The sequence below is a fragment of the Pteropus medius genome, unplaced genomic scaffold (genome assembly GCF_902729225.1).
Source record: "Pteropus medius unplaced genomic scaffold, Ma_sr-lr_union100, whole genome shotgun sequence".
Taxonomy (NCBI): Eukaryota; Metazoa; Chordata; class Mammalia; order Chiroptera; family Pteropodidae; genus Pteropus; species Pteropus medius.
The window spans coordinates 4,335,470-4,362,742 of NW_024349803.1; the positions used below are offsets into that span (position 1 = coordinate 4,335,470).

General features: G+C 45.2%; 2 protein-coding genes across 4 annotated transcripts in view; one reads left to right on the forward strand and one right to left on the reverse strand.

The window, feature by feature from the left end:
• The window catches only part of SH3BP5 (SH3 domain binding protein 5), a 62,938-nt gene extending 41,055 nt beyond the window's left edge, over positions 1-21,883 (forward strand). For both annotated transcript variants that reach the window (XM_039837099.1, XM_039837100.1), the window contains 6 exons: positions 10,869-11,033; positions 15,718-15,848; positions 17,022-17,064; positions 17,798-18,017; positions 19,680-19,940; positions 20,417-21,883. In XM_039837099.1, the coding sequence (XP_039693033.1) occupies positions 10,869-11,033; positions 15,718-15,848; positions 17,022-17,064; positions 17,798-18,017; positions 19,680-19,940; positions 20,417-20,628 (1,032 nt within the window). In that variant the 3' untranslated portion in view covers positions 20,629-21,883. The remainder of the gene's footprint in view (positions 1-10,868; positions 11,034-15,717; positions 15,849-17,021; positions 17,065-17,797; positions 18,018-19,679; positions 19,941-20,416) is intronic.
• A 767-nt stretch (positions 21,884-22,650) lies between these two features.
• The window catches only part of CAPN7 (calpain 7), a 32,416-nt gene continuing 27,793 nt past the window's right edge, over positions 22,651-27,273 (reverse strand). For both annotated transcript variants that reach the window (XM_039837096.1, XM_039837097.1), the window contains 4 exons: positions 26,627-26,689; positions 25,894-26,024; positions 23,983-24,075; positions 22,651-23,893 (listed from right to left, as the gene is read on the reverse strand). In XM_039837096.1, coding sequence (XP_039693030.1) covers positions 23,749-23,893; positions 23,983-24,075; positions 25,894-26,024; positions 26,627-26,689 — 432 coding nt within the window. In that variant the 3' untranslated portion in view covers positions 22,651-23,748. The remainder of the gene's footprint in view (positions 23,894-23,982; positions 24,076-25,893; positions 26,025-26,626; positions 26,690-27,273) is intronic.

Genomic DNA, 27,273 nt, shown 5'->3' on the forward strand with positions numbered 1-27,273 from the left:
TTAAAAGGTTACCAGGTGTCTCAAATGTGGTTGTGTGACACTAAATTTTTGCCATGTGGAGTTTAAATTGGCCATGTGAGACTGGAAGCTGGAAGGCCTGTTACAAAGCTTTTACAAATAGTCCAGGTAAGAACTGATGCTGGAAAAATCTGCCGAGGTTTCCTTAGAGCCTGTTGTTCCTTGAGCTGAGGGGGGCGGGGGCGGGGTGGGGGTCGTTGGTCAGGGCTTATCAAGCCTTCGGATGCTCTACAGAGAGAATGTCTTGGCCAGAAGGTTCGGCAAAGTGAGTGTGCAGAAGGTGTCGTGGAGATAATTTATTGAACTGAGGGTGCCTGTTGAGTTCTCTGGATTCTCAAGAACCTGGAGAATCAATCTCGTAAGCATTGTCATTGGAGAAGTGGAATAATACAGGGCCCTGTGTTGTGCTTTTCCTCTCCAGGAGTCAAGGGGCCTGAGTTCAAGTCTCAGTGCCCTTTCCAGCTTATGACCTTGTGCCAGTGCCTTAACCTCAGTTTCTTTGGATGTAAAATGGGTACAACAATACTTGCCAGCAGGGCCGCAGGCTAGATTCCATAGGCGAATACCTGGTACAGACTTAATAAAAACCCCTACCTCTTCCTTTTATCCTCCCTCCCTTGGGGCAGGAGAAGTGTGGGTGCAGGAAGGGGCACGGTGCCTGCAGTTTGGTTTCTGCTGTCCTCGAAAGTGCTTTGTGGTGATATATGCTTTGTCGTTGTAAGTAAGTGTGTGTGTGTGCGTATGTAATGTACGTGTATGCGTGTGTACGTACGTACGTGTGTACACTTTGTCAGGGACAGAGAAAGATCTGAGTGCTTTAAATCAAAGCAGAAGAGACTAGAGATGAGAACTTCTGGACAGTTGGAGTGGTTTGATCACTAGCAGGATGTTGGGGGCCAGTGTTGGACCCCCACATTTTCAAGGTGTCTTATTTACTGATTGCATGTGGGCAAGATGGGCGTGGAGGGGTAGGGGGCCTGCCAGTCTAGTAAGCCTGTCTCCTGCTTGGCTCACATTTTGACTCTCTACTCTTCAGTGGCAATCCTACAGGCATTTTCTTGTTTTGTTTTATTTATTGAGCTTAATTTTTCCTTTAGCGAGGGCCACCTTTGACAATTATCTTTGGTCTCCCTAATCTTTTAGTGAGTAGCATTCTCTTGAGCTTTGTAATTATGTGGCAGGACATAGCAAAAGTGATAACTGATGAGCCAAAGACTGAAAAAAACATTTCTTTACCACTTTTTATTATGAAATGTTTCAAGTGCACACAAAAGTAGAGAATAACCGGTGCCAGCAATCGTTAACATTTTGCCAATCACGTTTTTTCTACCCTACCCCACTTTTTCTTATTTTAAAACTGTTCCCCAATATCATCACTTCATCCATAAATACTTATTTACCACTAACAGATAAAAATCTCTAAAAGATCATATTTTTGCACTTAACAAAATTAATAGTTCTTTTTTCTATCATCTAGTAACCGGTCTTTTTTCAAAGTTCTCCAGCTATTTAAAAAATGTATTTTCTTATGGTTGGTTTAAAGCATTTGACTGGAAACAGCTGTTCTGTTTTGATTTGATAAATAGTGCAGACCTTCCCTTACCCCTCATATTATGCTATTGCTCAATCCAGTGACCCAGTTTTGAGTTTAAGGAAAGAGCTATGTAGTAGATAAATAGCAAAGTGATAACTGATTAAGAAGTGCATCAAGAAGCAATTTTGTAAACTTTTATCATGGAAAATTTGCAAACATATACGATAAAGATGATAGCAAAAGCAAAATAGTCTGGTGGTTAACTCGCTGGCTGATGGACTGTTTGCACACGATGAAGCTGGACACTGCATTCCAGAATGTGGCCTTGTAAGTCCTGCTGTCATTATGTGTCTTCTGATGGAAGCTGAGGCTTCTTGGGAGTTAACAGAGGCCTTGGCATTCCAATCTGAGAAAACCAGTGACTTGTTCAGGGTTGTAGACCCAAGACAATGATCATTGTTGGTGCCCTGAATATATCCAATTCCTTGGATGCAGTGCATGGCCTCGCAGTGGCCAGCTGTCCCGGTCAGTCAATGCTGGTTCTGTGCAGAGCACTGGAATGTTTCTTTTGTTGGCACTGTGGTGTTTTAAGAGCTGAGTCTTTGGGGGGTTGGAGAGCTGCGAGGGAAACTGTTTGTCCACGTGGTCCTGGTGGGGCCATCTCTCTGGCTAGTGGTCCCTGGACACGTTGGCAGCTCTGCTCGTCGTCCCCGGGTAGAGAGAGGACTATGTCTACAGAGGCAGAACCAGAGATGAGGGCCAACCGGCCACTTGGCTCCTCCACTGGAAAGGAAGGAGAAAAATAGGAGATGAGAGAAGGAGATCAGAGCTTTGCTGGGGGTATGCCCTGCCAAAAGTCTGATACCTTCCGGTCCTTGGCTCCCTCCCTGGCTGTGGTTGTGGCTGAAGGGAGGGAGATGCTGTTCCCAGCTCTGGCATCCCACTTCTTTATACACTCACCTCTCTGCTCCTATGTTGTGTCTTCCTTGTGGGAAACCAGCAGCTACTCATTAGCTGTGAAGGACTGTCATGAGGCATAATTACAGAGCACGTGGGTTCTTACCGTGTTCAGTATTCCAGTTCTCCCCTACCCTCACATAAAGCACCGCACTCTACTTCAAAACGTTTGGTGATGATCAGGCCACCTGTCGTGGCTGGTCCTGCTTTGTGTATCTCAGGGAAGAATGAAATGGCTTCCCTGATTGGGGAGTGTGTCTTTCTGACCTTGAGATAGGGACACACTGATGCTTCCTGTGTCCTGGGAATGACAGTGTAGGGGCTGAGGCAGAGACAAATACATGTGAATGGACTCACAGAGAGGAAGACAGAGCCCTGCCGAGTTGAGATGGGGCACAGAGAGTGAGGGGATCTGCTGCTGGGGAGGATGTGTGGCTGGCAGGGCATGAGAGAAGGTAGTCTGGATTGGGGTTGGTGGATACCCAGACTCTGTCCCTTTGAGTTGACCATTTTACTGGTTAGGTTCTAGAATGTCGTCTGTAAAATGATTGGTCTACATTATTTCCATCGCCTTGAGCCCCATTGCATGCAGCACTCAAGTTTTTGAGCAAAGGGTGCCAACCAACCTAGACTGAAGAACAAGTGCCACGTTCATGGAATAGGAAGCCGTTTGGTATAGTTTGGGTGTGCATGCTGTGTCCAGGGGTGAGTTGCAGGTGGATGCCTAGCATAGAAGAGCAGCAAAGGAGGATTTGATCCTGGAAGAACCTCCCCTGAAGCCCTCAACTGCAACCTTGAGTCAGACGCACCTCTGGTCAGGCCGAGGCCATGGATGACCGTGTGGAGTGGTGATCATTCTGCTGGAAACTGGGTCATGCGCCTTATTAGATGTCTAGGACTTTCCCACACTCAAGATTTCACCATAAGGTGCCCTCAAGCTTCCTTTATTATGAGTTTTTAAATGTATGACTGTAATATAAAGCAGGAATGATGATGCCGTTTTGATAGACACAGACCAGAGATTATGCATGATAGCGGAGACCCTTTTACCAGCCTTTATTTCAGTGTGTGCATGATATCCAGGCCAGCCATGTGCAGTAGCTCTTCCTATGGTGCTGGAAATGCTCTGCGTCTGCGCTCTCCAGTGTGGGAGCCACTCGCCACATGTGGCTATTGAGCACTTGAGATGTGGCTGGAACGACTGAGAAACTGAAATTTTAACTGATTTAATTGTAATTCATTGTAATCGTAAATAGCCACATGTGAGCCAGTGGCTCCTGTATTAGACAGTGCAGTTCTAGAGAATCATAAATAGGTAATTGCAAATGCTAATTTTTTTCCTTTTTCCTTTTTATTGCAGAAATTTCAAATATATACAAAACAGGATAGTATAATAGAGCCCCATGTACTCTTCATCCAGCTTCTGCCTTTACTAACCCAGGGCCAATTGTATTTCCCCTTGACCTTTTCATCCCCATCCCTCATGTCTGGCTGTGTTATTTGGAAACAGATAATCGCTTTTTAATTTTTGTTTTTAAATATCTCATCTTTACCCTCAGGACAGAGCAAAACTCTTTGACCTTGATGTTTTTTTCGAATCCCTTGAGAGTCGTCCAACATTACAATGCATTTAAGAGCTCCGCGGCCTGTCCACTGACATAGCTGTGGGCCCTATATTATATCTGTTACAACTGCTCAGTGTTTTCTCATATTTCTCCATGGAGAAATGTACACCGTGGATCTTTTATTTAACATTTTAGATCATTTAGTCTGTTTTATATTATACAATTCAATATATTAACTGATAATGGCTGAAGCTGTACGTAGTAATGTTTGGGACTGAGTAAGAATTGATGTCCCATATGTTCAACAAATTTTAGATCTGTGAAAAATTGATCCAGGAAAATTGAATTTAATAGAAATAATGAAAAACTCCATGGCACAAGCTATAATTAGTAAAGTTTGATGTGAATAAAACTATTTAGTGGCTCAAATTGATTTGAAATAGAAAAGAACTGATTGTAATGAAAATAATTTTGACTAATTAAAAGTGAAAAAAATTAGAAGCACTGGATATAAAAAATGATCAAGAAACTAAATGGGCTTAATGGAATTCTCTCTAGAAAATGCTTCTGATTAAACCGCTGGTCCAGAACATCCTCGGGGCAAAATGGTAGTGCCCGTCTCTGGCCACTCTTCAGTTTAACCTCATACGGCGACAGTTTGAAAGGGGCGCGGAAGGACAGGAAAGTTTCAGAATTGAAAGTCTCAGTCCCTCTGGCAACTGCCAGTCCCTGGAATTGCCCAGAATCCAGACAGAAAACTGGAGCTCAGATAAAACTGAGAACAGATGACCTGTCCATTGTCTGCTTTGATGTTTACCCTGGACATCCCTTCCTCCCTGAGGCCAGCAGTGGTTCTGATCACGCTCTCAAAGGTTTTTGATCTTCCTTGGATGGCTTGGAAAGGAGATCTGGGACTTTTCTTCATAAGCTTCTAGCTGGGGGATTGGGTTCTTTTCAGTAGCACATACAACATTCACCATAAAGAGGCACGGACAAAACTCTATTATGTTCAATTAAAAAAAAAAAAAAAGATGTGGGCTTCCCACCAGTGGGCACTGAGCGTGTAGCAGGGATGTTTCCTTGGGCGGGGGGTGCTCTGTCCAGCCAGAGCACCAGGCCGGCAGAAGGCCGGCCTCCCCGTATTTCCGAGGGTGCTTCCGTTCCTCCGTGGTCCGCTGTGCCACGTGGACGTGGGCAGGAGGGCCGTTGCTGACCTCACGCAGGTCAGCCTCTGCTTCACCCAGGCTGGTGAGTTTCTGATCCACTTTAGCAGGAAGTGGGGCACTGCTGTCTTCCATCTCATGCCCCAGTGTGCAGGCGTTTCTGGAAGCCTCTGTCGTTCCATAGTTGTCCCCATCAAGCCCTGGGAGGTGCATGCAAATGGAGCCCACTCATTCCTGAGTAAACCAGAGAATCCCTTTGGGCGATTTCAAGTGCTAAAGGCATTAAGAAGGAAGTGGGGAAATCAAGTCCCTGCGGCCTGTGCCCTGAATGGGTGTGTGGTTTTGGTAGATGGGGGAATTTTGACTGCCTCTGGCTTCCCTGTGTCTCATTCAGCCTCCTCACTCCCTTGTAAGTAGGGTCCAAGAGCAGGTGAGGAAACAGCGTTGGGGTGTAGGAGAGGTTAAGCTCAGAAAGCGTTCAGGATCAGCTTCCAGACTCCACTCTCTGCTCCCCTGGCTCCTGACTGTGAACGAGCTTGGCTCTCACAGTGCCGCCCCTCCGCCCCAGCCCCCAACTCTGTGGAGGGAACATCGTGCTCTCTTGGTGGCTGACATCTTTTCTCCCTGAAAACCCCGACCCATCCAGATGTAGTTAGCAGTGGCCTTTATTGGGTGGAGAAGTGAGACTGAACTTAGCTTGGTCAGTACCTTTGTCAGGAGTTTGTAGCCCCAGCAGGTGGTGGTTGATAGAAGGTTAGAATGAAGGCTCTGGAGTCTTGACTCCACCCTTGGTAGCTGTGTGACCTTGGGCAATGTATTTAACCTTTATGAACCTTGGTCTCCTTAATAAAGTAGGGACGATGATTGGACTGATCTCTTAGGGCACTTTCGAGATTTAAATGAGGCACTGTACTCAGGGCACCTTATATGTATTTTCTGACTCAGAATAAATGCTCAAACAGTAGCTGCTATGATTTTCTTCATAATCAATCTATCCACACTTAAGACTCTGTCAGTACGCAGGTACTAGATTAGTCTTGTCTTGTGGGCTCTCTCCAGGACTTGGAGCCACCCCAGCTAGAGTACAGTTTTGGGGATCCAGATGAAAAGACCCTTTTCTCTTTTTTAATGTCCACAGCTAACTGGCCGGTGTGTTAGTGACACCTGTAGGAGGCTTCAGTGACACTTGCGTGAGTCACAGGTGGGCGGCAGCAATCCTGCACACGGTTTGAGTTCCCATCTTATCTTTTGCTCCTTAGCAGCGACTCTTGCTTTTTATTAGTACTGGGTAGACTGTCCACTTGTCCAATGATTATGTCATTGCTAAAATTCCCCAAGTTGGCAGAAACTGCATGGTAGAGCACCAGCAGTCCGGGGCTCTGGTTTCCTGGCTCTGGCCAGCCACCATATAGCTGTGGGGTATTCAGCAAGTGGCCTCGCTTCTCTGGGCCTTCCTCTGAAAAACAAAGGGATCGAACTGAAGGGCCTGTAAATTTCCTTCTTCTTTGAACCTTTGTTGCAACCAATGCAAATGTCCAGATGCTCTTGTTCCTTCCTGCAATGGATTACGGGGTGGAGTGGAAGTCGAATCAGATGGCCATGACAGCAGACTCTCATCTGGCAGCCTCAACAAAGGCCAACTTTTCTAACACCCTCTGCACTCCACCCCCCACCCTGGTGATGACTGTGGAACACCCACGTGTTTCCGAGTGCTTCGCAGTCACAGCTGGCCTGGGCCAGTGTCTAATGAAGGTCACTTATCAAACTCATTCATGAGTAGCCTCTTAAAATTCTCTCTGTAGAGCTATTTCCATGAAAGCCATTAGTGTTCATGAGTCATGAAGATATTTAAAATTTTTCCTGGGTTGCATCTTACAGCTCAAACCCGGCCCTCCTAACATTTTCTTCTTCGGTATTGTTCTAAGCAGAGCCTCAGCTCTTCAATTTGCTAACTGAGCCGCTCTGCTGTGAGTGAACTAACTGCCAGGGAGCCTGTGTGTGTAGGGCTCTTATTCAAATAATGTATTACTACCAGGGCCTGGGTCCTTTGTTAGAGTTTGAAGGTAAAACTTTGTTGGTTGTGCCAAAGATTTCTAGGCATCATCTTTCATATGATGGTGAAAACCAGAAAGTCATAAGTTGGCTTCTGACTTTTAAGGTCATGTGTCCTATTATGACGCTGGGAAGCATTCTCACCGTTAAGCCCTCCTCAGACGTATGTGTAAACTCTTGGATGCCACCTGAATTTCCCTAGCCTAGCCTGGTGCCTGATACCCTTTCTTTGAGGAATCTTCCCTAGGACTCCTTGGAGAAATCATACTCTTTTCCTTGCATGCCCAGAGTGCTTTACACCTCTGTCACTTGTTGCCATCTGTCTTGAGTTGGAGTTTTGTAATGAACACGTCTGTTTATCTGACTAAATCAGAACCCCTGAATTTGGTGTGGGCCTCCCACCTCCAGAACTCAGCCTCCAGAAGGTACTTCATCAGTGTTGAATGGACTATATCCTGCTAGTGAGGGTGTCATAGAATGCGGCCTCCTTGTGTGAGCTGCCTGGTTCTTCCTTGTGTATGTTTTAGAAAATGTTTTATGAAATGCCTTTCAAAGAGGCCATGAGTTTTGCGATCTTTTAGGAAGCCCCAAAAGTTTGATTCCTTGGGCTTAGTAGTGAAATGGACTGTGAGCAGCCAGAAGGAACATTCGTTAGTTGAGGGAGATTTGACCCGTCTATGATGGCTGCTGTAGTCACTTGTCTCAGATTTGCAGAATGGCTCAGCTGTGTCGAGGGGAAGATGTGTTATCATTTAGCTTCAGATTTGGCTGAATGTAACAGAAGGGCCCTAAACAACACTGGCTTAAACATGAGACTTTATTTTTTCTGTCATGAAACAAGTCAGGAGGTAGGCAGTCTAGGGCAGGAACCTAACTTACTGTTTCTCCATCCTTAAGAGAGTTACCTCATGACCCAAAATGGTTGTTGAAGCACCAGCCGTTGTATTAATATCCCAGATGGAAAAACAAAAGAGCACTCCTGGAAGTCTCACTCAATGTTCATTTACATCTCATTGGCACTAGTTATAGTGACAACTGGGAAATAGAGTCTTCACCTCACCCTGAGACATAACGACTCTATTACCAAGGAAGTTGGAGAGAGGTTGAAGGATAGACAGTGGTACACAACAGATGCCCAGCACTTACTTGAATGACTAAGTGGATAAGTGATGGAGAAATGCCATCTGGTTTCTGTGGGTTAAGTGTAGACCGAACCCTCATATTAGTAGGATCCATGATGTGACAAGGCGGGGATGCTTCTGATACCACCATGCAGGAGGGAAGGAATGTTGTGGAGACTTCAGAAACTCAGTAGGAACTTGACAGAGAGCATGTTTTGCAAGGCCCCTTCAGCTGGGCTCCCTCTGCTACTTTTTTTGTAGAGATCTGGTTCCCTGGTTTGGAACTCAACAGATTCATGGCAGCAGGTGAGGAGGTGCTGGCTGGGGTTCGGCACATTTCAGAAGGTCCCCAAGGAGCATCTCTTTTTTGTTGTTTGAGGAAAGAAAAGCTTTCTAAGCAGAGAGACCAGAGGGAAGAGAGTTTACCCCCTAAATGTTGCTGAACTGAAATACTAAAATTTCCTTAAAAACATGTACAAATTCCTTCTTAGAAAATGTTAGCATTCTGTGGGGTTCATTATTGTGGGCTGGTGTTGGTTTGACACCTGTAGGTAGTCTGTAGTGCAGGCAGCTTTTAAGTGACAGGTCTCCGTGCTTCTGCCCTTCCCCTGCAGCACATCTGGGCAGTTGGAGGGCCCCATGAGGGCTGCCCTCACAAGGAAGAACCACGGGTGGTCCTGCAGGCACGGGGTCTAGAGCAGTGAGTTGTGTTGCTGAGGGCACATTGCACTATCTTGTCACTTCTCAGTGGGTTGGTCAGTTCTATAGAGGGCGGGTCCCGTGTCCCCAGTGTGTAGCTGAGGCATACCTGCATAGACATGTGGCCCCAAGGCACACAATTGGTCCACAGCAGGCAGGTCCCTGGGCCACTGGTCGAAGCTTTAGCTTGGCATTCATTCAGTGAAATCCGAGTCTTGTCAAGTCTCTTATAGGTACTATGTTTCATAATGCTGCCTTCTTCCGGCCCCCCATCAATCCCACTTTCATAAATCATCTCCATCCTCAGTTCAAGATCATCTTCGTGTATGAAGTCATCCTCAATTCCTCTACTGGAAATAATTTCTCCTTCACATCTCCTTACTATATGTACTCTCCTCCGTCCTGTGGCACTCTCATACATGGCTTTGTATTACAGACTTCTGAATGTCTGTTTCAGCTCCTTGACCGCATGGTCATCACCCGGAGGGTCAAGTATGGTAACCAGGCCGTGTTCACTGAATGATGGAGAGTGGCACTCATGGAGTCACAAAGCCGTTCCTTGCCCTGGGGGCTGAGGGGCTCCAAGTCTGATTTTATTTCCCTTAACCATCTTCAAAAAATGTCCTCAGCCTGTGGCTTCTGACAACTTCCTCTAAGTCATGTGAGACTCGCTCCGGGGATGGGAGGGGGGCCCTGTTGTTCCCTTCCCCTCCTCAGTCCCAGGGGCTGCCCCGTGGGTGTCCCCCCTGACTTATGTAACTGATATGGGCATCTGGTTAACCGAAGATGGGCCAGCACTTTGGGAATGGCTTGCCTATGCTCTGGCGGGGAATTCAACGTGTCCCTGTGAGAGTGGTGACCGGAGGATTGGTTGCTGGATTCTGAGGCAATCACATGGCCCACTCTCGGGGAGGCGCGTCTGCTGTATAAAAGAATTAAAACGTAGTCCCAGTAAAAAAGAAACAGTTGAAATAGATTTTAGTAAGATATTTTGTTTAAGCCAGTATATCCAAATCGCTGTCATTTCTTTATGTGGTCAATATGGAAATTATTAACTTTCTTTGTACTAAGTCTTTAAAATTTCGGGTATTTTACGCTCAGCTTGGATTAATGACATTTCAAATGCTCGGTAGCCACATGTGGCTGGTGATGGTCTAACATGGTCAGCTGCAAAGTATGTTGAATCTCGCACTTGATGGTCTTTGAAAGCAAGTGTGAATTGAGTGGGGGGTCTGTCTGGCAGAGTGACAGCACGGGGGCGGGACTTGCAGTACCTGGAGTCTGGTCACAGCTCTGCCTCTCACCAGCGTTGTGGACTTGGGGAAGGCCCGGGTCTCTAAGAGCCACAGTACCCACCTGTAGAACGACACCATTGGACTGTGATCTCCCAGGGCCTTTCCGGTTCTGATGTGTCTTGAGTTGAGCCGTGGATCTGGGCAGGGATGGTGTATCCACTAGGGCATCATCGCCAAATGAGAGCTACTCTATGGAATGCCCTTGTTGGCCATACTTGGCACATGAGGGACCAGTTTGCCATCTCTGACTCTGACCGAGTTAGGCATGTTTATCTAGTCCATTGGGTTCCAGGCTGTGAAATTTGTCCATTCACCTACCCATCCAGCATTTATAAGGACCAGTTTATAAGGCGCCAGACCCGTTCCCAAAATGGACAGCCAGAGATGGACAGGGCCCTTGGGATGCTCATCTTTTGGAGCTCCTGCCATTTCCTGAGGTCTCACGAGGGGTCTTGTTCACACAGGCTCAGCTGGAAGCTCAGAAAGCCACGCAGGACTTCCAGAGGGCCACAGAGGTGCTGCGTGCCGCCAAGGAAACCATCTCCCTGGCTGAGCAGAGGCTATTGGAGGATGACAAGCGGCAGTTCGACTCGGCCTGGCAGGAGATGCTGAATCACGCCACCCAGAGGGTATGAGTCATAACAGTGTGTGGCTGTGTGAGGGGAGTGTGCTTGGAAGTGCACACATGCATCTGTGTTTGCAAGTATCTGTGTGCATGTGGGTGTCTGCATTGCGGTGCCTGTGCACCGTGGGTGGGTGTGAGAGCATCCTTCACACTGTCCCTTGTCCAAATGATCCGCTGGTTCTGGTGAGCTTTGTGTGCACTGTTTTTCCCATGCAGAGGAAACAGACTCCCAGGCATGTTGCCTAAAAATGCTCTCTGAAAGTCACAGGTTATCTCCATGGGGTCTCTGTTAGGCCTGGTACTAAGCTATAGTCGGGTATGACTGTCACCTAGTGGCAGGTATAGCTGCTCCTTCCTTGTGTTACTTGTTTGTCTGTTCAGATCATCCCTGAGGGTCTTGACTGTGATTGGGGCTTCCCAGAGGAACTGGGGTCCCCTCCCACTGAGACCTAGGGATCTCTTGGGTTTGGAATCCAGGTGGAAGACCTTGATTAACAGCCCCAAACCACCTGGGCCTGGCCCTAGGGCATGCGTGCTGTCAGCAGGAAGGTGGGGCTGTGTTGGATGGGACACGAATCCAGGGGGCATGCAGGCCTGGCCTTCAGGCTGGGCTGGGATTTGGGGAGCTGACATATGGACAGGAAGTGGGCTGTGCGTGATCTTTACCCAGCTTTGACTCCTGGATTTTATGCCATCATTGTTTGGCTCTTTGCTAGCTCCCATGACCTGCTCTCAGGCCACATTGTTCCCCGAATCAGAAGTGGTGGGACAGCTGCTTGGCTCGGCTGGACTTATTACCTCGACTGGGTTTCCTAGGAGTCACACAGAATGTTCCAGATACCTCCTCTTCTGGGCTGTTTTGCTGCAGGGTGGGTGGGTGAGCTGACGTGTGGTTCCAACAGCTCCGACCAAGGGCTTGGATGGAAGGGTGATGTAGAGGGGTGGGGGCTGCAGTTCTGGCCTTGACTCTCCGAGAGTCAGGAATTAATGCCAGCAGCCTCTCTCTTTTCAGCGTCATCTGCCACAGTGGCTGGTGGCCTTGGGGACCTGATAATTAAAGATGACCTTGTGCTTCTGTAAATAGAAAGCCCGACACACAAACCTGTTGACTCTGTACTACCTGCCCCTCCCCCTGAAGCCTGACACTCCTGGCCCTGACATGTGGCCTTGGGCCTCCTGCCCTCTAGTGGACGCTGTGCTCGAAGAGCCAAACAGGCTGGAACAGCTTTCCTCCTGGGTCAGCCAGCTGGTGAAACCCAAAGTGGAGGCTGGAAATCTTGAAAATTCACAAGCCACAGCCTGAGATGTGAAAAGGACAAAACAAAACAAAACAAAAAACAAAACAAAACACACAACACCTCCTTCCAGGAAATTAACTGAAGGTCTGCCTTTCCTTTTTGTCCACCCTCCACCCCAACCGGAGATCTAAACGAGCCAGTATGAAACCACTTAATCTGCTCTTTAAAAAAGAACAAAGATTCTTTTTTTTTTTTTTTTTTCCTTAATAAGTCCCAGGGCCCTAATGGATGGAGAGTGGCTGGTCATGGAAGAGTCCCCATGACCTCCGCATGACACAGCTCCCAGGAACACCGCTCACATCCTCATCTCTGGGAGTGATGCTTCTTGGGCTTGTGCCATGCGCCCCTTGCTGGGTGGTATCAGACTGCCCTGGGATGCCTGATGTTTTGTAGGGCTCCGTAGATTCTCGGGAGGGTCATCTGAGGTGTGCCCTCACTGAGGCCACCAAAGGTTTTTTTGGTCGTGAGGGTAACCACTGCGGATTAGCAGGTGTTTTGGGTCACAGGCCAGGATTCTCACCCCGGGGCTACTGTTACTCTTGCCAGATTTCTTGACAGTTTGCATAGAACTGAAATGCTGCTCCTTGAACTGCTGAGGGAGGAGGAGAATTCGCAAATGACACCAGCAAGAGATAGGCTGGTAGCAAAGCTTTCCCTGACCATACCCTTGAGTCACTGAGAAACTCGGCCTACAGTGGGTACTCTGAGTTTTTTTGATGGACGGGGCAGCTGCTCGTATGTGTGGCTCGGCTGTGAACTTCCTTCTGGATTTAACGTGTCCTCAAATGGGGCTCACGTAGCCACTTCCAGAGCTCCGTGGGCCTGGCACACTCGGCTTGCTGAGTGCTGGTTGATGGAGGCAGTGAAGGGTCTAGAATATGTCCCTTGCCTTGTCTGACTTCTGGATGCTCCAGGAAGCTGGTTTCTTTATGAGAAGGGAACCTCATCTTGCCCTCTTCTTCTAAAGAAAGTTCTAATTAAGGATTTAGAGAAAGACCCAGACCTCGGAACGGTCCAGGGCTGTCTTGAGGAAGTGGCGGTGATTTGGGCTGCGTGATCTCCCAAGCACAGTGGACGAGCCCTGGAGTCCCCATTCTTTGCCTTAGGCAATCAGTGTGTCCCCTTTATTTCCCTCAGACTTACAGTGACATTGTAGCCACACTTGGAGCCGTGGCTGCTAGGAGATGATAAGCGATGCCAGAAGTCTTGGTTTTCTCTATTAGGCCACATGCAGTGTCACACACAGGGACAATGGGACAGTTCTCTGCTCAGGGCTGGGGTCAGAGAGGGCCTTGGAAGCCTCAGGCAGAGTTAGGCAGAGCTGCCAAACCCGTACTTGAGTGGCCTCCTGGGGGTGCGGGGCCTGGAGTCCGTGCTGCTCACTACTTGGGGCTTTGGGCAGCAGCGGCCCCTCCAGCTTTGTCTGTTTTGGCCTTAAAATGGCCTTTATGGGAAGAGGCCTTTATGATATAGTTTTTCACCCTCTGGAAGAGGAGGCGTAGCATCTGGGAGGGAGGCATTGGCTTTTCTGATGTCTGCCCAAAGAGACCAGGTCGAGGAAAAAGAAAATGTGAATTTTAAATGGGGCGACATGGACTGTTTTTGAACTGGCAGCAGGCAGCTCCTGGAGAGGACAGGACACAGCCAGCCTCCCCACCTAGGTCCTGGCGTGGGGTTTACCTGGCTGTGCCGCTCTGAGCCCTGGGAGGGCGCATTCCTGGAGGAGCTGTCCAGGCCAGCTTTCCTGGTGCTGGTGGATACAACATTTACCACCGTCTCCCACACGGTGGCGAGAAGCCACCCTCTTGGGTACCCCTTGCCTGAAAGAGAAACTGCCTTCTCCGTGGAGAAGAGACTCTGATCTTAGCTCCAGGACACTGGGGGTTGGGGTCGTAAGGGAGGGTGGAAGAAACGCCTCTGGGTTGGGAGAGGGAAAAGCTGGAATGGGAGTGGAGGAGCCGTGCTAGGTGGATGTCTACTAGTCAGGTCAGGTCATTCTGCTGGCGTGGGCCCCAGCGAGGAGGCTGTACCCAGCCTGGCTGACACACCCCATTTGGTGCCCATTGCTGTCCAGGGAAGAAGCCTCAGCTGCTTGAGTATCTTCAGTGAGGTGCGGTGAGCATGGTCACTGGGGCCTTTGGGACCCAGCTTCCTGCCCTGGGACTCCCAGGAAGGGACCAGTCAGGCATCCTGGACCCACACCTCTCTGTCCTGTCGACCTAAGAGGTGGTGGAGAGGCCTGTGTCTGTCACAGAATCCCGAGCGCAGGCTGGCTTCCTATATTCTCCAGGGCCCGCTGCCCACGTGGCTGCCCAGGACTTGGTGCTGTGGCTGTCCTGGAGCAGGCTTGTCCAGCGCCAGGTCTGGCTGCTTAGGTTGACTGGGCCTCAGACCCTGCTGTTGGGTGGTGGTCAGTTCGGGGGCAGGCTTGACAAAGTGGTGCCCTCCTAAAATTGTCCTGCTGGGTCTCAGAGAGTCAGGACTAATGATCTGAATGCCCTCTGGGCTCCTCTCTGATGCTCTTCGGGTAAAACAAAGTACAGCCCTCTAGCCTCACCTCGCTCCTGCCTCTCCAGTTCATTTTATACCACTTGTGTGAATTATAAGTAGAATTGGGGAAAGGAATTATGAGCTGCTTATGTGGTCTGAGCTGCTATTTATTCCTTCATCATCTCTCCTCAAGGCAGGCCTTGGTCTGATGCTTTTCTTTAAGTGGGGAGAACACCCACGTTGTCCCATGTATCAGGGAATGAGCCTTTGAGCTGCCATGGTTCTGGCCATGGAGGGCTCTTGATTGTTAACTCATTTTTTATCAACAGGCTTAACAAAATACTCCCACTGGGATTTTGCACCTGGAATTTTGACCAGTCTCCTGGTCATAAAATTTTGTGAACCTCAAAATTTGATATGAATGCTTTGATTATAATTTGTTTAAATGTGAAGTTTGACTTTTCTGGATCCTGGCTGCCTTATTGTCCTGATGCTGCCATGCCTGGTTTTGCTGGACCTCTCAGTTTCTTGATGTCTATGTTCTCATTGGTGCTGTTTGCCCATTTGCCTGCCGATCAGTCCCTGCCCTAAGCAGCAGAGCAGAAGGAAGTGTACATTGAGTGGATCAGAGAATACTTCATATTTTTCTTTGATTTGTTATTTTTCCTTGTTTTCTTTCTTGGTCATTGCCATAGCCAATTTGGCCATGTAGTCTTACCTGATAAAACTGTTCCAAAATAGAAATGTAGGGAAAAATAATCCTATTCTATTTGGAATTTAGTTTAATCTTAGTCTGCCCACTCATACCTTCAATATTAAAAGAAAAAAAAATGACATAAGTAATACGTCAGAAGAGACTGTTCTGGGTTTGGCCGGGCTGACCTCTGCTGTCGTTTGAAGGTCATGGAGGCTGAGCAGACCAAGACAAGGAGCGAGCTGGTACACAAGGAGACAGCAGCCAGGTACAACGCAGCCATGGGCCGCATGCGGCAGCTGGAGAAGAAACTCAAGAGAGCCATCAACAAGTCCAAGTGAGTACGGGCACGAGGGTCTGAGTGTCCCTGGGGCCATGTGGTTGTGCTCCTCTTCCGAATCTTTTCAACTTTTTATGTGCTTTGCTGTCAGGGACTCGCCTCACCAGAGCCCCTGCCCAGGCTCCCTCTGCCCCACGGCATCCTGTGTAACTCCTATAGGGAGAGGGTGCTTGGCGGGGCTGCTCCTGAGAAGCACAGAAAAAGGAGCTTCAAAAGCAGACCATTACATGGCCCATCGGCTGGGCCTCAGTTTACCTGTCAGTGTAATGGAGAGGAGCTGTGTCTATAACACATGTTCTCCTGAGACCAAGAGTTGATGAAATGGTGCAGGACTGGTTTTAATGGAGTTTTCCCAAGCTCTTCTCACTACCACTCCTGTATGTTTTTATATAGTAATGATCTTGGAGACAAGCCCCCTGCTTTACTCACAGTTACTGGGCGTCTGAGCAAGAGACAGGACTTGGGATGGTCCAGACCCAACAGCCAGACAGACCTAGAGCTTCAAGGCGGGTGAACAGCTCAAGGATAAAGCACTGGTCTACTCTTAGTGCCCAGACACCAAAGTTCCTAAACAGAGCCAGGGTCTTCTGGCTGACCCAGAACCCAGGGGACTGACTAGAAGAATGTTCACATTTCTTGTCCTCTTTACCCACGACCTGGCTGGGTCTGTAGACTGTCCGATATCTTTAGTCCTAGACAAAACCCAAGAGGACTGACCTGAGCCTGTCCTTTCCGTAGCCCTGCTGTGCTCACTCAGGGAGGGGTCCTTCTCCCCTCCCCTGTTGACCTCAGCAGAGGAGGGCGTGGGTTGAGGCAGCCCCTTTTCCAGCTGTATCTGCTATTCATCCATGCGGAGCCAACCTCCTTAGCCACATTAGCCGCCGGGCACACCAGAGAGGAGAGTGAACCATGGTGCAGGGGCTCCAGGATATTTGTACATGTATCCCCATATCTTAGGTGAGATATGGGGATATCTCAGCGGTTCTGACTGGTGTCTGTATCCATCAGGCCCCAGAGCTGGGAGCATCACCTTCAGCTCATGGCTTGTCAACTTACTAAGTCCTGGAACAATGACCTGGCCAGCCGAAGCTAATGTCTCCTTATACACCTTGAGGCATTTATTGTTGTCATTGTGTTATAGTACACTTATGCTTTTTCTTCCTTTCACAGGCCTTATTTTGAACTCAAGGCAAGGTACTATGTGCAGCTTGAGGTATGTGTGACCTTGGCTTTGTTGCTTGCTGATGGGATTTTTCTTCAGTCAAAGCCTCTTTGTTGACAACTGACTTTCAAATGGCATATTTGTTATAAGAGAGTGGAGGGAACACATTCTTTACCGTTTTCAGGCCTTAAAATAGCCTTGGTTGGGTCTTGAGTGGTCTCTGAAGTTCTCCACATCTGCCGTATAGTCACTTTCTGTATCAGACTGGTCACTGGTTCTCAGTATGCTCCTAGGACAGCAACATCACCATCCCCTGGGAACTTGTTAGAAATGCCCATTTTTGAGTCCCACATGCCAGACTCACTGTATCAGCAGCTGCTGGTGGAGCCCAGCCATCTGAGCTTTGGCAGGCCCTGCAGGGGATTCTGATGTGAGCTCAAGTTTGAGAACCACAGTGCTGGGAACTAAATGACTAGAATGTGGGACTTCTGCGTGAGTTTGATACCCGTTGTTCTTCCCTGGTGGATTTTATTCTGCCAGGGGTAGTTTCCGGATAATAGAGCTCGAGTTTGTCACCCGGATGGGAGTTGGGGCTGGTGGTGGCTGCGTTTATATGTGATGCATGGACAGCTGTGGTAAGAGTAAACAGGTCCTGAGTCATGCCTTGGGAAAGTCTTTGGAGTGCAGCAATGGGCAGAAACTGTGCTTGAACTTGTCATTCAAAAGCATCACAAGGTGAGTAGGGGCAGGCTTCGCTTACTGAGCTTCCCATTTTCCTGACTAGCAACTAAAGAAGACCGTAGACGACCTGCAGGCCAAACTGGCCCTGGCAAAAGGGGAGTACAAGACAGCCCTGAAGAACCTGGAGATGATCTCGGACGAGATCCACGAGCGGCGGCGCTCCAGTGCCATGGGGCCTCGGGGCTGCGGCGTTGGGGCGGAGGGCAGCAGCACGTCTGTGGAAGACCTGTCAGGAAGCAAACCGGAGCCGGACACCGTTTCTGGTGAGCCGGGGGCTCGTGTGCACTCAGGGAGATGACACAGCTTGTGTGACCTGCTTTAAGGGCCGTCTTGCCATCACAGAGGGGCCTCTGTTGGGCAGGCCTGAGGGCTATTTCAGGTGGCTTAAGATGCTAAGATGTTCCTCAAATTAGAATTCTGTGGTCAATAGTTTGGAAAATGTTACATGTCCACCCCTCTCTGATATTCCAAGTACATATTAGAACATTCCTGAGAAGTATTGCAGGAAAGAAGAGCTAAGGCTTTGGAATTGGGTTGGAGTCAATCCTTTCCCATCATTACATGATTTATATCTGTTTCTTCACCTGTAAAACGGAGAGTATGACAGTACCAACTATCTACTGTGTAGGGTGGTGTTAGGATTAAATGAAGTAACACTGGCACCTAGTAAGCACTCACTGGTGTCTGACCACAGCGAACTGGTTTTCCAGGGCCACCTGCTAGGAAACTGACACAGGTTTGATGTGCTCCCTTTACGTTAATCAAGAAAATTCCTCCAGCACTGTCTTTGCACACTTTTTCTGTGGAATAATCCTTGTTGACGCTTTCCCAAGCTCTTTTCTCAGGTATTTTAAAATTCAGTCAATTAATGTTTAAGTGCCAGGCTCAAGGTAAAGGAAACTATAATGAGCATCAGTGTGAGGTACTTTTAATAGACATCTCATAAACCCTGTGTAGAGGAGAACATGAAGTTCAGAGAGGTTAAGTAACTTGATCAAGGCTACACAGCAAGTAGTGGAGAAAGGACTGGATTTGAGCCTATTTTCTGTCCCCAACATTTCAGTACTTCTCATCCATGGATGCTTCAGGGCTGGTTTTAAAGATTAAGGGGGAGAAAAGGGGAGTAAAAAAAAATCTAAAGCAGGATTATGTGCTGGCAGAAGGGGAGAATTAGGCTAAAGAGGCTTTCAGAACATTAGAATGACATGTCTCTGGGCCTTGGTTATTCTGGTCCACAGAATAAGTGAGAGCACTGTAATTTTGTGTATGTGTGTGTTGGGGGGCACATCATGATCTAGGTAGGTTCTTGTCTCTTATGAGATCAGAAGTCACCTGGAAGATGTCTCAACGCGTGCTATATGCAGGGCTGTTTCTTCCCGTAACTCCTGTGTTTGGAGAAAGCCCGGAAGTCTGATTGTTTTTGTTGGGGATGCATTACAAAGAGCCAGCCTTCTTCCTGTGCAGGTGTGGATCTGTTTGGGGGACAGGGAGAGAAAAGCCCCTGATCTGTGGCTGAGTTCATCTACTTTTAGGCAGTGTCTGGTGACACTGACTTCTAGGGCAGGGGCAAGAGAGTTACTGTATTGACGACGAATATCCACGAGATCCAGGGGCCAGCTGCTTCCTTTCGCGCTGCATTACAGTCTGGTCATGCAGGCTCGGGGAGGGTTATGTTCCTTTTGTTAGGTACCCACGGTGGCAGGAATTTTGCAGTTCCCATTTTGCATGCCATGTCTAGCTGTCCCCCTATAAAACGGAGAGTATGATAGTACCTACTATCTACTGTGTGGGGTGGTGGTTAGGATTAAATGAAGGAACACTGGCACCTAGTAAGCACTCACTGGTGTCTGAGCATGTCTGGAGGTGTTTAAGGAACTAGGTTGCTATCTGCTAGACCCTGCGTGACTGGTGTTCTCTCATCCTAGTGGCCTCCGAGGCCTTTGAAGATGACAACTGCAGCAACTTTGTGTCTGAAGATGACTCGGAAACCCATTCTGTGTCCAGCTTTAGTTCAGGACCAACAAGCCCATCTGAGACGGCCGACCAATTCTCTGCAGTTGTGAGGCCCGGCAGCCTGGATCTGCCCAGCCCCGTGTCCCTGTCAGAGTTTGGGATGATGTTCCCGGTATTGGGCCCTCGCAGTGAATGCAGTGGGGCCTCCTCCCCGGAGTGTGAGGTGGAACGAGGTGAGTAGCAGCCCTCTCACCAGCAGTCCTGTCCCAGATGACTCACTGCCTTTGCAGCCAGATGTCTGCACTGTTCTAGACCTTTGCCAGGCCTTGGAGCCCCCGGTGCTGTGTTACTGGGTCTGTGTGAATGTGCTGTCAGTGTTGATCACTGAGACAGTTTCCAAGTCCTGTTCGAGGGGCTCCTGGCTCCATAGCTTGGGCTCTGTCTCTCTCATCACAACAGTCTTCTTGACAAGCACATGCTTGAGTTTTCTTTTTCCTAGCTATTGAGTATGGCAGGTTTCATCTCTCTAAAGATAAGGAATATATAAAACGCCTTGAGGAATAAAAACAGCAGTATTGTGACAGAGAACCCTCTGTGATATGAACGGTCGGGCAACACTGGGGAGTCTAGAGGGTTGAGTTGGCTGACTGGCTTGGACCTAAGTGACTCTTGGAATTGTCGATACTCAATAATCTTTCCATTTCTGTAGGAGACAGAGCAGAAGGGGCAGAGAATAAAACAAGTGACAAAGCCAACAACAATCGGGGTCTCAGCAACAGCAGTGGTGATGGTGGCAAGATCCAAAGCAGCACCTCCCCCGAGGGCCAGGCCTTGGTGAACAGGATGAAGCAGCTCTCCCTGCAGTGCTCAAAGGGAAGAGATGGGATCATTGCTGACATAAAGATGGTGCAGATCGGCTGACGGATCCAAGGTCTTGGCCCACGTGCATATCAATATTTATACATGAAACTGTGTGGAGAACATTGTGCCAATAATCATTTAACACATGCCAAATCGTAAGCGTTTACTCTAAACTGCACTAATGAAGTTTCAGTGACCTGAAGGCTGAAGATTTTACTTCAGGGTAAGAGCTCTTGGGCTGGTGTATTTATTTCAGAGCAGAGCTGTTGTTGCAGGTGGACTGTGACCAGGTTCACGACTTTTGTGGTACATTACCTGTAATAGTGTTATGGAAGCAATAACTAGTTCCTATGAAAGAACCAGAGCCAGGAAAGGGGCTGGGAAGCTGAGCCCAGCCGGGGTCAACAGCTTGCTTCTCTTCCCCTTTACTCACCTTCAGTTTGGGAAAAGGGAGATGTTCTCTCCTTTGTATCCTAGGGGATGTAAATGAAAATAACACAAGACAAAACCCAAACATGCAAAACACACCTTTTTGACTCAGCAAAGGCTTAACATTCAAGAACACAATTCATTTTCATCATACGTGGTGTTCAGAAGGGGCTTTAAAAAAAAGTATGTGTTGGACACCCATTGAAACCAGTTTCTGTAAAGGTTACTATGAACTGCACTTTTTAGGGTGGGAAAGGTGAATGCCATTTGTGGGGATTGGGGGTGGGGTGGGGTGAGGGTAGCAAGGACACATCATAGAAAGGGATTTGTGGCTGTATGAGAGAAGGTTCTATAGCATAAACCTTCTTCTACCAGCCAAGGGGACTTATTTCTAAGAGAAGTGCATGTAAAGAATGGTCGCCATTGTTATTCTAGATTGACAAGGTGTTAATTTCTCTGTAGGTTTTAACTTTAAAAGTGAAAAGTTACTTAAGGGTCATGCTGCACCAGTAGTACTTAGAGAAACTTGTTTCTTGAAGCTAGGAAAGGGAGTAGGCGTGTGTTGGCCTAAGGCTGTTGAATAGATGCAGTGGGGTCTGTTATGCTAGTAGTAGTGTTAACACTGCTTTTCTTTGTTTTCATGGTTACACATATTTAAGAGCACTGTATTTTATTTGTTAAGAAGACTTGGCATTTCCAAAAGGAAAAAAAGCCAACCTCATTTCCAGTTGTTTGTTAATTGTCACAACTTGCATACTTTAGTCATTTGTAAATCTCTTCATACTGTAGTGTGTTCTCCTTTTTTAATGATACAGTATCCTGATTACAAGGTTATTTTGTACTTGTCTCAATACCTTGAGTGTAATAAAAATGGCTTAAGAAAATGTGTAACTTTCTATGACTTCAAATAAGAAATCCTGATGTTGACTAAACTTCTAGGCAACCTTCTTGCCATAGGAAGAGCATGGAATGCAATTAAGGTCATGGATCTTAATAATTTAAGCCCCAATTACCAACATGTGAATTAGAATTCCACTTTCACTGCTACAAAGCTGAGCAATGAGGAGACACAGTGGCAGAAGAAATACAAGGTGGATATACTGGAGTGGTTCTCAACCTCTGGTTCACCCTGGGATCTCCCAGGAAGTTTCAAAAATACTGCTCTCTGGTCTTAGCCCCAGAGGTTGACTTAATTGATTTGGGGTACATTTGGGCACTGGGCTTTTAAAAAGCTCCCTAGGTGATTCTATTCTTTCTATATTGGTCTAGCCAAAATTAATCATTCCTTTTCTTATGTAACTGTAGCAACCGTGTTTGGAACTCTATTATAGAATTCAACATAATTATATTAAATTGCTCATGTATAGGTGTCTTCCATTAGAGTTTTGAGGGAAGGGATTAAGTCTTCAGTTTGCAACTACTTTTAGCACAAGAAGTTCAAATTGTATATGTTTATATATTTCTTATGCTTTAGATTTCTAAAAAGAGCCACAGAAAATTAATCCAACTAAAATTAATATCAAAAGCATTAAATATTTACTAAAATGAAATCTCACTAGTTTAACAATCTACCACTATCCTGAATGTTAAAGAACAGTTTTTGTTGAAGTGTGAATTTTCAAGCAAATAATGAGTTCTCTTTTCTCTTTTAGATGGAACATACTGGATTAAATCCTTTAATAATTTCTTTAGGTTAAATATGCAGTTTCCATAAGTATAAACATTTTATTTCAATTAAAGGTAGCAGAAATACAAAATAAGTTCTGATAATTATAAAGCAGAGACATGAAAAATTCCACCTTAATTTTAGATCTTTAAAATCTTGAGCATCATTCAGCTCTGATGGATTTTTATGTAAACAACTGGGAATTTACACATGACAGTACTATCGTGGCAATTTTCCCAAATGCAACCCCAATGACCATATATTAAATTCTCAGTCGTATTTTCTTCAGAGTGCTGTTACCATAAGAGCACTGAACTACACTGCAATTAAAAAAAGACTATACAAACTAAATTGTACTGTCTTCAATGTCTCAGACTACTACTTTCATCGACCTGATAAAAAATAAGAATTGCAATAGTGAATATACCTTAGTTCTCTTTACATGATTCAATAGGAGACAGGTATCTAACTTCAACCTTCATTCTTAAGCATGAGCATCTTCATGCTAAGTTAGTAATTTCTTAAAAGCTTTATTCTTTCATAACATCTGGGCAACAATAAACATTTAAACTCACAAATAATGCAGAATTAAAATCTGTTACGGTGACATGATTCATCTGGTAACAGTTGCCCAAGATGTACAGGAGAGTCACAACACAAGCAGGTTTAACTTACAACATGCTCTGCCAGAAAGACAAACGTAACGTAAATATTTCAGATTATAACAGCCTACCATTCCACTCAATGAGTTTATGTCCCTCTTAGCAAAGACATCTCACAGTACTGACAGCCTAATCGTTAATCATCTGTATGTACTTTAATACAATGTGGCCCCTAAATGCAAGCCAACTCCACATATACACAAAACCATGTAAATGATACTTCTAAAGTAATTTAGGGTAATTCTGACTATATACAATTCTCACTGAACACCCTGACTTGAGCACCAGATTCTAATGAAGCATTTTTTTAGAGATTTAATTCTGTTCTGATGGTTGTGTTTAGGGTCCTGGAGATTGGTGTCCTCATTTGAAGAGTTGATTGTGTGGTAAATATAAAATCCGGTAATTGCTAAGATTTCCCCGTCACTGAAGTTGTGTTGTCTTGATAGGGATAATACTATTAAAGTCCAAGAAAAAAGGTCCTTCTTGTTTAGGCAAAAAAGTACTGGGAATGATATTGTAAATCCCAGCAGGTATATTTTCTAGTTCCAGGTAGCAAAACCCACACCTATATTCAGGGAAAATAAAAGCAAGGTTTACAGATGATGCCACAAATAACAAAGTATAAACCAGATATAATCAAAATGCCAACATTACCTGTAGTCACCACTAGATTTCCTCTGAAAGCCATGGGGACCAGGATCTCCTACCATAGAAACTGTTACAACTTCAAAGCCAACACTATATTGCCTAGCGGTAAAAAGGAACAGAATTTACTGCCACGTAGTCTCAAATACATACCTAAAAATAAGTATACACTCGAAGTTCAGATATACTATTAAAATCAAGTATACACTTTCTAAAGCTTCAATAGGAAGAAACACTCTGAAATACACGCATACTATTTTTACTGTTAATTACAAAAAACCAATTCTATTTAATTGAAGCCATAAAAATTAATATTAAACTTTCTTTAGAAGAGACTGTATTTTTACCACAGGGTCCCAGATAATAATGTTAAATTTAGATGATAAAATACTGTCATTGTATTAAGCAGAAAAGGTGGGACAGGAGCGCAAACCCCGAAATAAAATCTAAATTTATGGAAGTAGTTATCACATGGCAGACATAGCATTCCAAATCAGTAGGGAAAGGATTATTTATTTAGATGGTGATGAGGTAACAAAAACTTAGAAAAAACTGGTAAACTGTATTTTATGCCAACTATAAAAATATTTCCATATGGATTTAAAAAACAGACTGTAAAAAAACCATAAAAGAACTAGAAGAAAATATGGTGAAAACTGCCTACTGGGGTGAGATTTCCTACCCACAGCAAAATAAACCAGAAGACTGAGTTGATTACTTTAAAATGAAATTTCTATGTGAAAAAAATGACCTGGAAAAATACTTGCAAATATGTGAAGGTGTTAGTATCCTTACAGACATATGCTTATTCATGCTAACAGTTATGAAAAAACATGGCAACTCCCAACAGAAAAATGGGCAAAAGACATGAATTAGGCAATAAAGGAAAAAATACACATCGTCAAACATTTTTACATGTTTAATCTATCTAGAAATTAAATACAAAAGGGCGATTAGATCTCTTATTTCACCTATCATAAGCTGGTAAGTTTTTTAAATGATTAAGGAAAAAGAGCTTAGTCATATCTAAATGATTTTTAGTTTCTTTTGAATTAGTTTGTAAGGCAGGCAAAATTAAGCCTAGTTTTATTTAGAAGTACTTTATTTGTATCTTCTATTTTTTAAAACTTTTAAAATTGTGATACATAACAATGTATGTAAAATATATAACAATTTGTGAAGTGAACACACACCTGGGTTACAACCACCTAGATCCGACACAACCCTCTTGGCACCACAGAATTAAGTCCCTTGTATCTTCCTTTCTGACCACAACTCCTGCCCCACACAGCTAACTTTTACAGCAATCACTTTGTTGCTTTTTATGTAGTGTGACTATCAAAGTGTACATCCTTAAAAGTTTAATTTTGTCTGTTCTTGACTTCATTAAGTGGAATCATATAGTACGTACTGTGGTTTCTGTTGTTTAGCCTTATTTTTACAACTTATCCATCATGTGGTTAGCTATAATTTATTTCCATTGTTATGCAGGACTCTGACTATAATCTTAAATGTCACTGATGAACATTTGGGTCCTTTCAAATTTCTGGCTCTTACAATCAGTGGCCATTTGGATTATCTTTCTTATGACATGCCTGTTTGCATTTGAATTTTTAAAAAACTGCAGACTTTTTATATTTAAAAATCTTTTAAAGATATCTGCTATATTAGTAATCCACCTGGAACTGATTTTCAGATTTGCTGTGAGACAGGGTTTAATTACCTTTCTGGTACATGGATACTCAATTATTCCAGCACCATTTATTGAACAGATTGTCCTTTTCCTACTCCTCTGCAATATCATTTTTATCATAAATCAAGTGTCCACATATGCATGGGTTTGTTTCAAAACACTATTCTGTTCCACTAAGCTCATTTTTGCATGACATTATTCATTTAAGAAAGTTACTTATCACAAACCTTGGTCCTCTTAGCTCAATCAGTAATGGCCCAGTCTTTTCTATATGGAATTGGTAAATGGGGTTATTTTTATGAGTCTCTTGGAAATTTCCACATCCTCCAGCACTCTGACCACTCCACTTTCCATTAATCTAATAAAACAAAGTTTTTATATTAACAAAACTTCACATTCTCCAATTCCACGTTAAAGACAAAACTCCTTTACATGCCTCCCTCCAAAAAAAGGGAAGACAACCTCCCACTCTGGCTCTGCCCTCTCTCCATTCTTTATTTGTCACTGACGGTGCAAATAAACTCCCGTTTCAGCCAGGCTACTCTGCTGCTACTGCTACTTGAACCCCATCTCCATCTCTCAGTCTTCAATCAAGTTGTTCTCCCTGACAATAATGCTCCCTCAAATCATCCTCTATACATCTAGCCCGCCTTGCAAAGTCAATCTCATTCTATTAAGAGGTTTATCCACATGGCCTTCCTTAGACCAAAGATTGCATTAATCTTTCTCTGAACTTCTTATTTCTTCCCACAGAATCACTTAATGTTGCTCACTGAAGACCTTGTATTCCAACCCAGACTGGGTGGAAGCTACTTACATTTTCCTTATTCCTTTCAAGTCCCAGAATACTTTTATTTTGTAAGAAATTGTTAAATGTGAATAAAAAGAGAAAATGAGAAAAAAAAAAAAAGAATTCTAAGAGGTCTATGAGATTATGATCCTAAGAAACAATTCTCTTACCTGTTTTGATAAGGTGTATGGTGAAGGAATCTTTGAAAAAGTAAAGCTGCATGCTGAATATACCTAGATTAAAAAAAATTATTGTACTGATAAAGTTTATACTTATAAAAACAAAGTAATAAAATATATTGGAAGACTGAAAAATTAGTTGGCACATATAAACATCATGATCTGCAGGCAGCCTGGTATCAAGTTAGATTTAATGAACTGGGAACTGGGAAGCTAGGGATCTGTCTTGGCTTTCTCTGCTGCTGTGTGTGACTCAGGACAGGTCACCATCTCTCTAGGCCTCGGCATCTGCATCTGAAGGATGGAGTGAAGTTAGCTCCCCAATGTCACTAAAAATCTATTCAAATTGAGCTCCGTTGCTGGTCTATGGAAATATCTAAGCAGAACCAAATTACAGTGACCTTCCTAACTATGAGAGCAATGTTCATAGGCCATCGATTCCCTAAGTTCAAAGTCTTATATTCAACATACATTACCTCAAGACTGAACTGTAACTCTGAAAACTAAAATGCTCATTAAAAATGTTATTCAAAATAAAAGATTACTTTTCAAAAGTATGTTCTGCAGAAAGCGTCATAATATCGAACTGATATACATACAAACATACACACAAATATACATAGATAACAAGCAATACA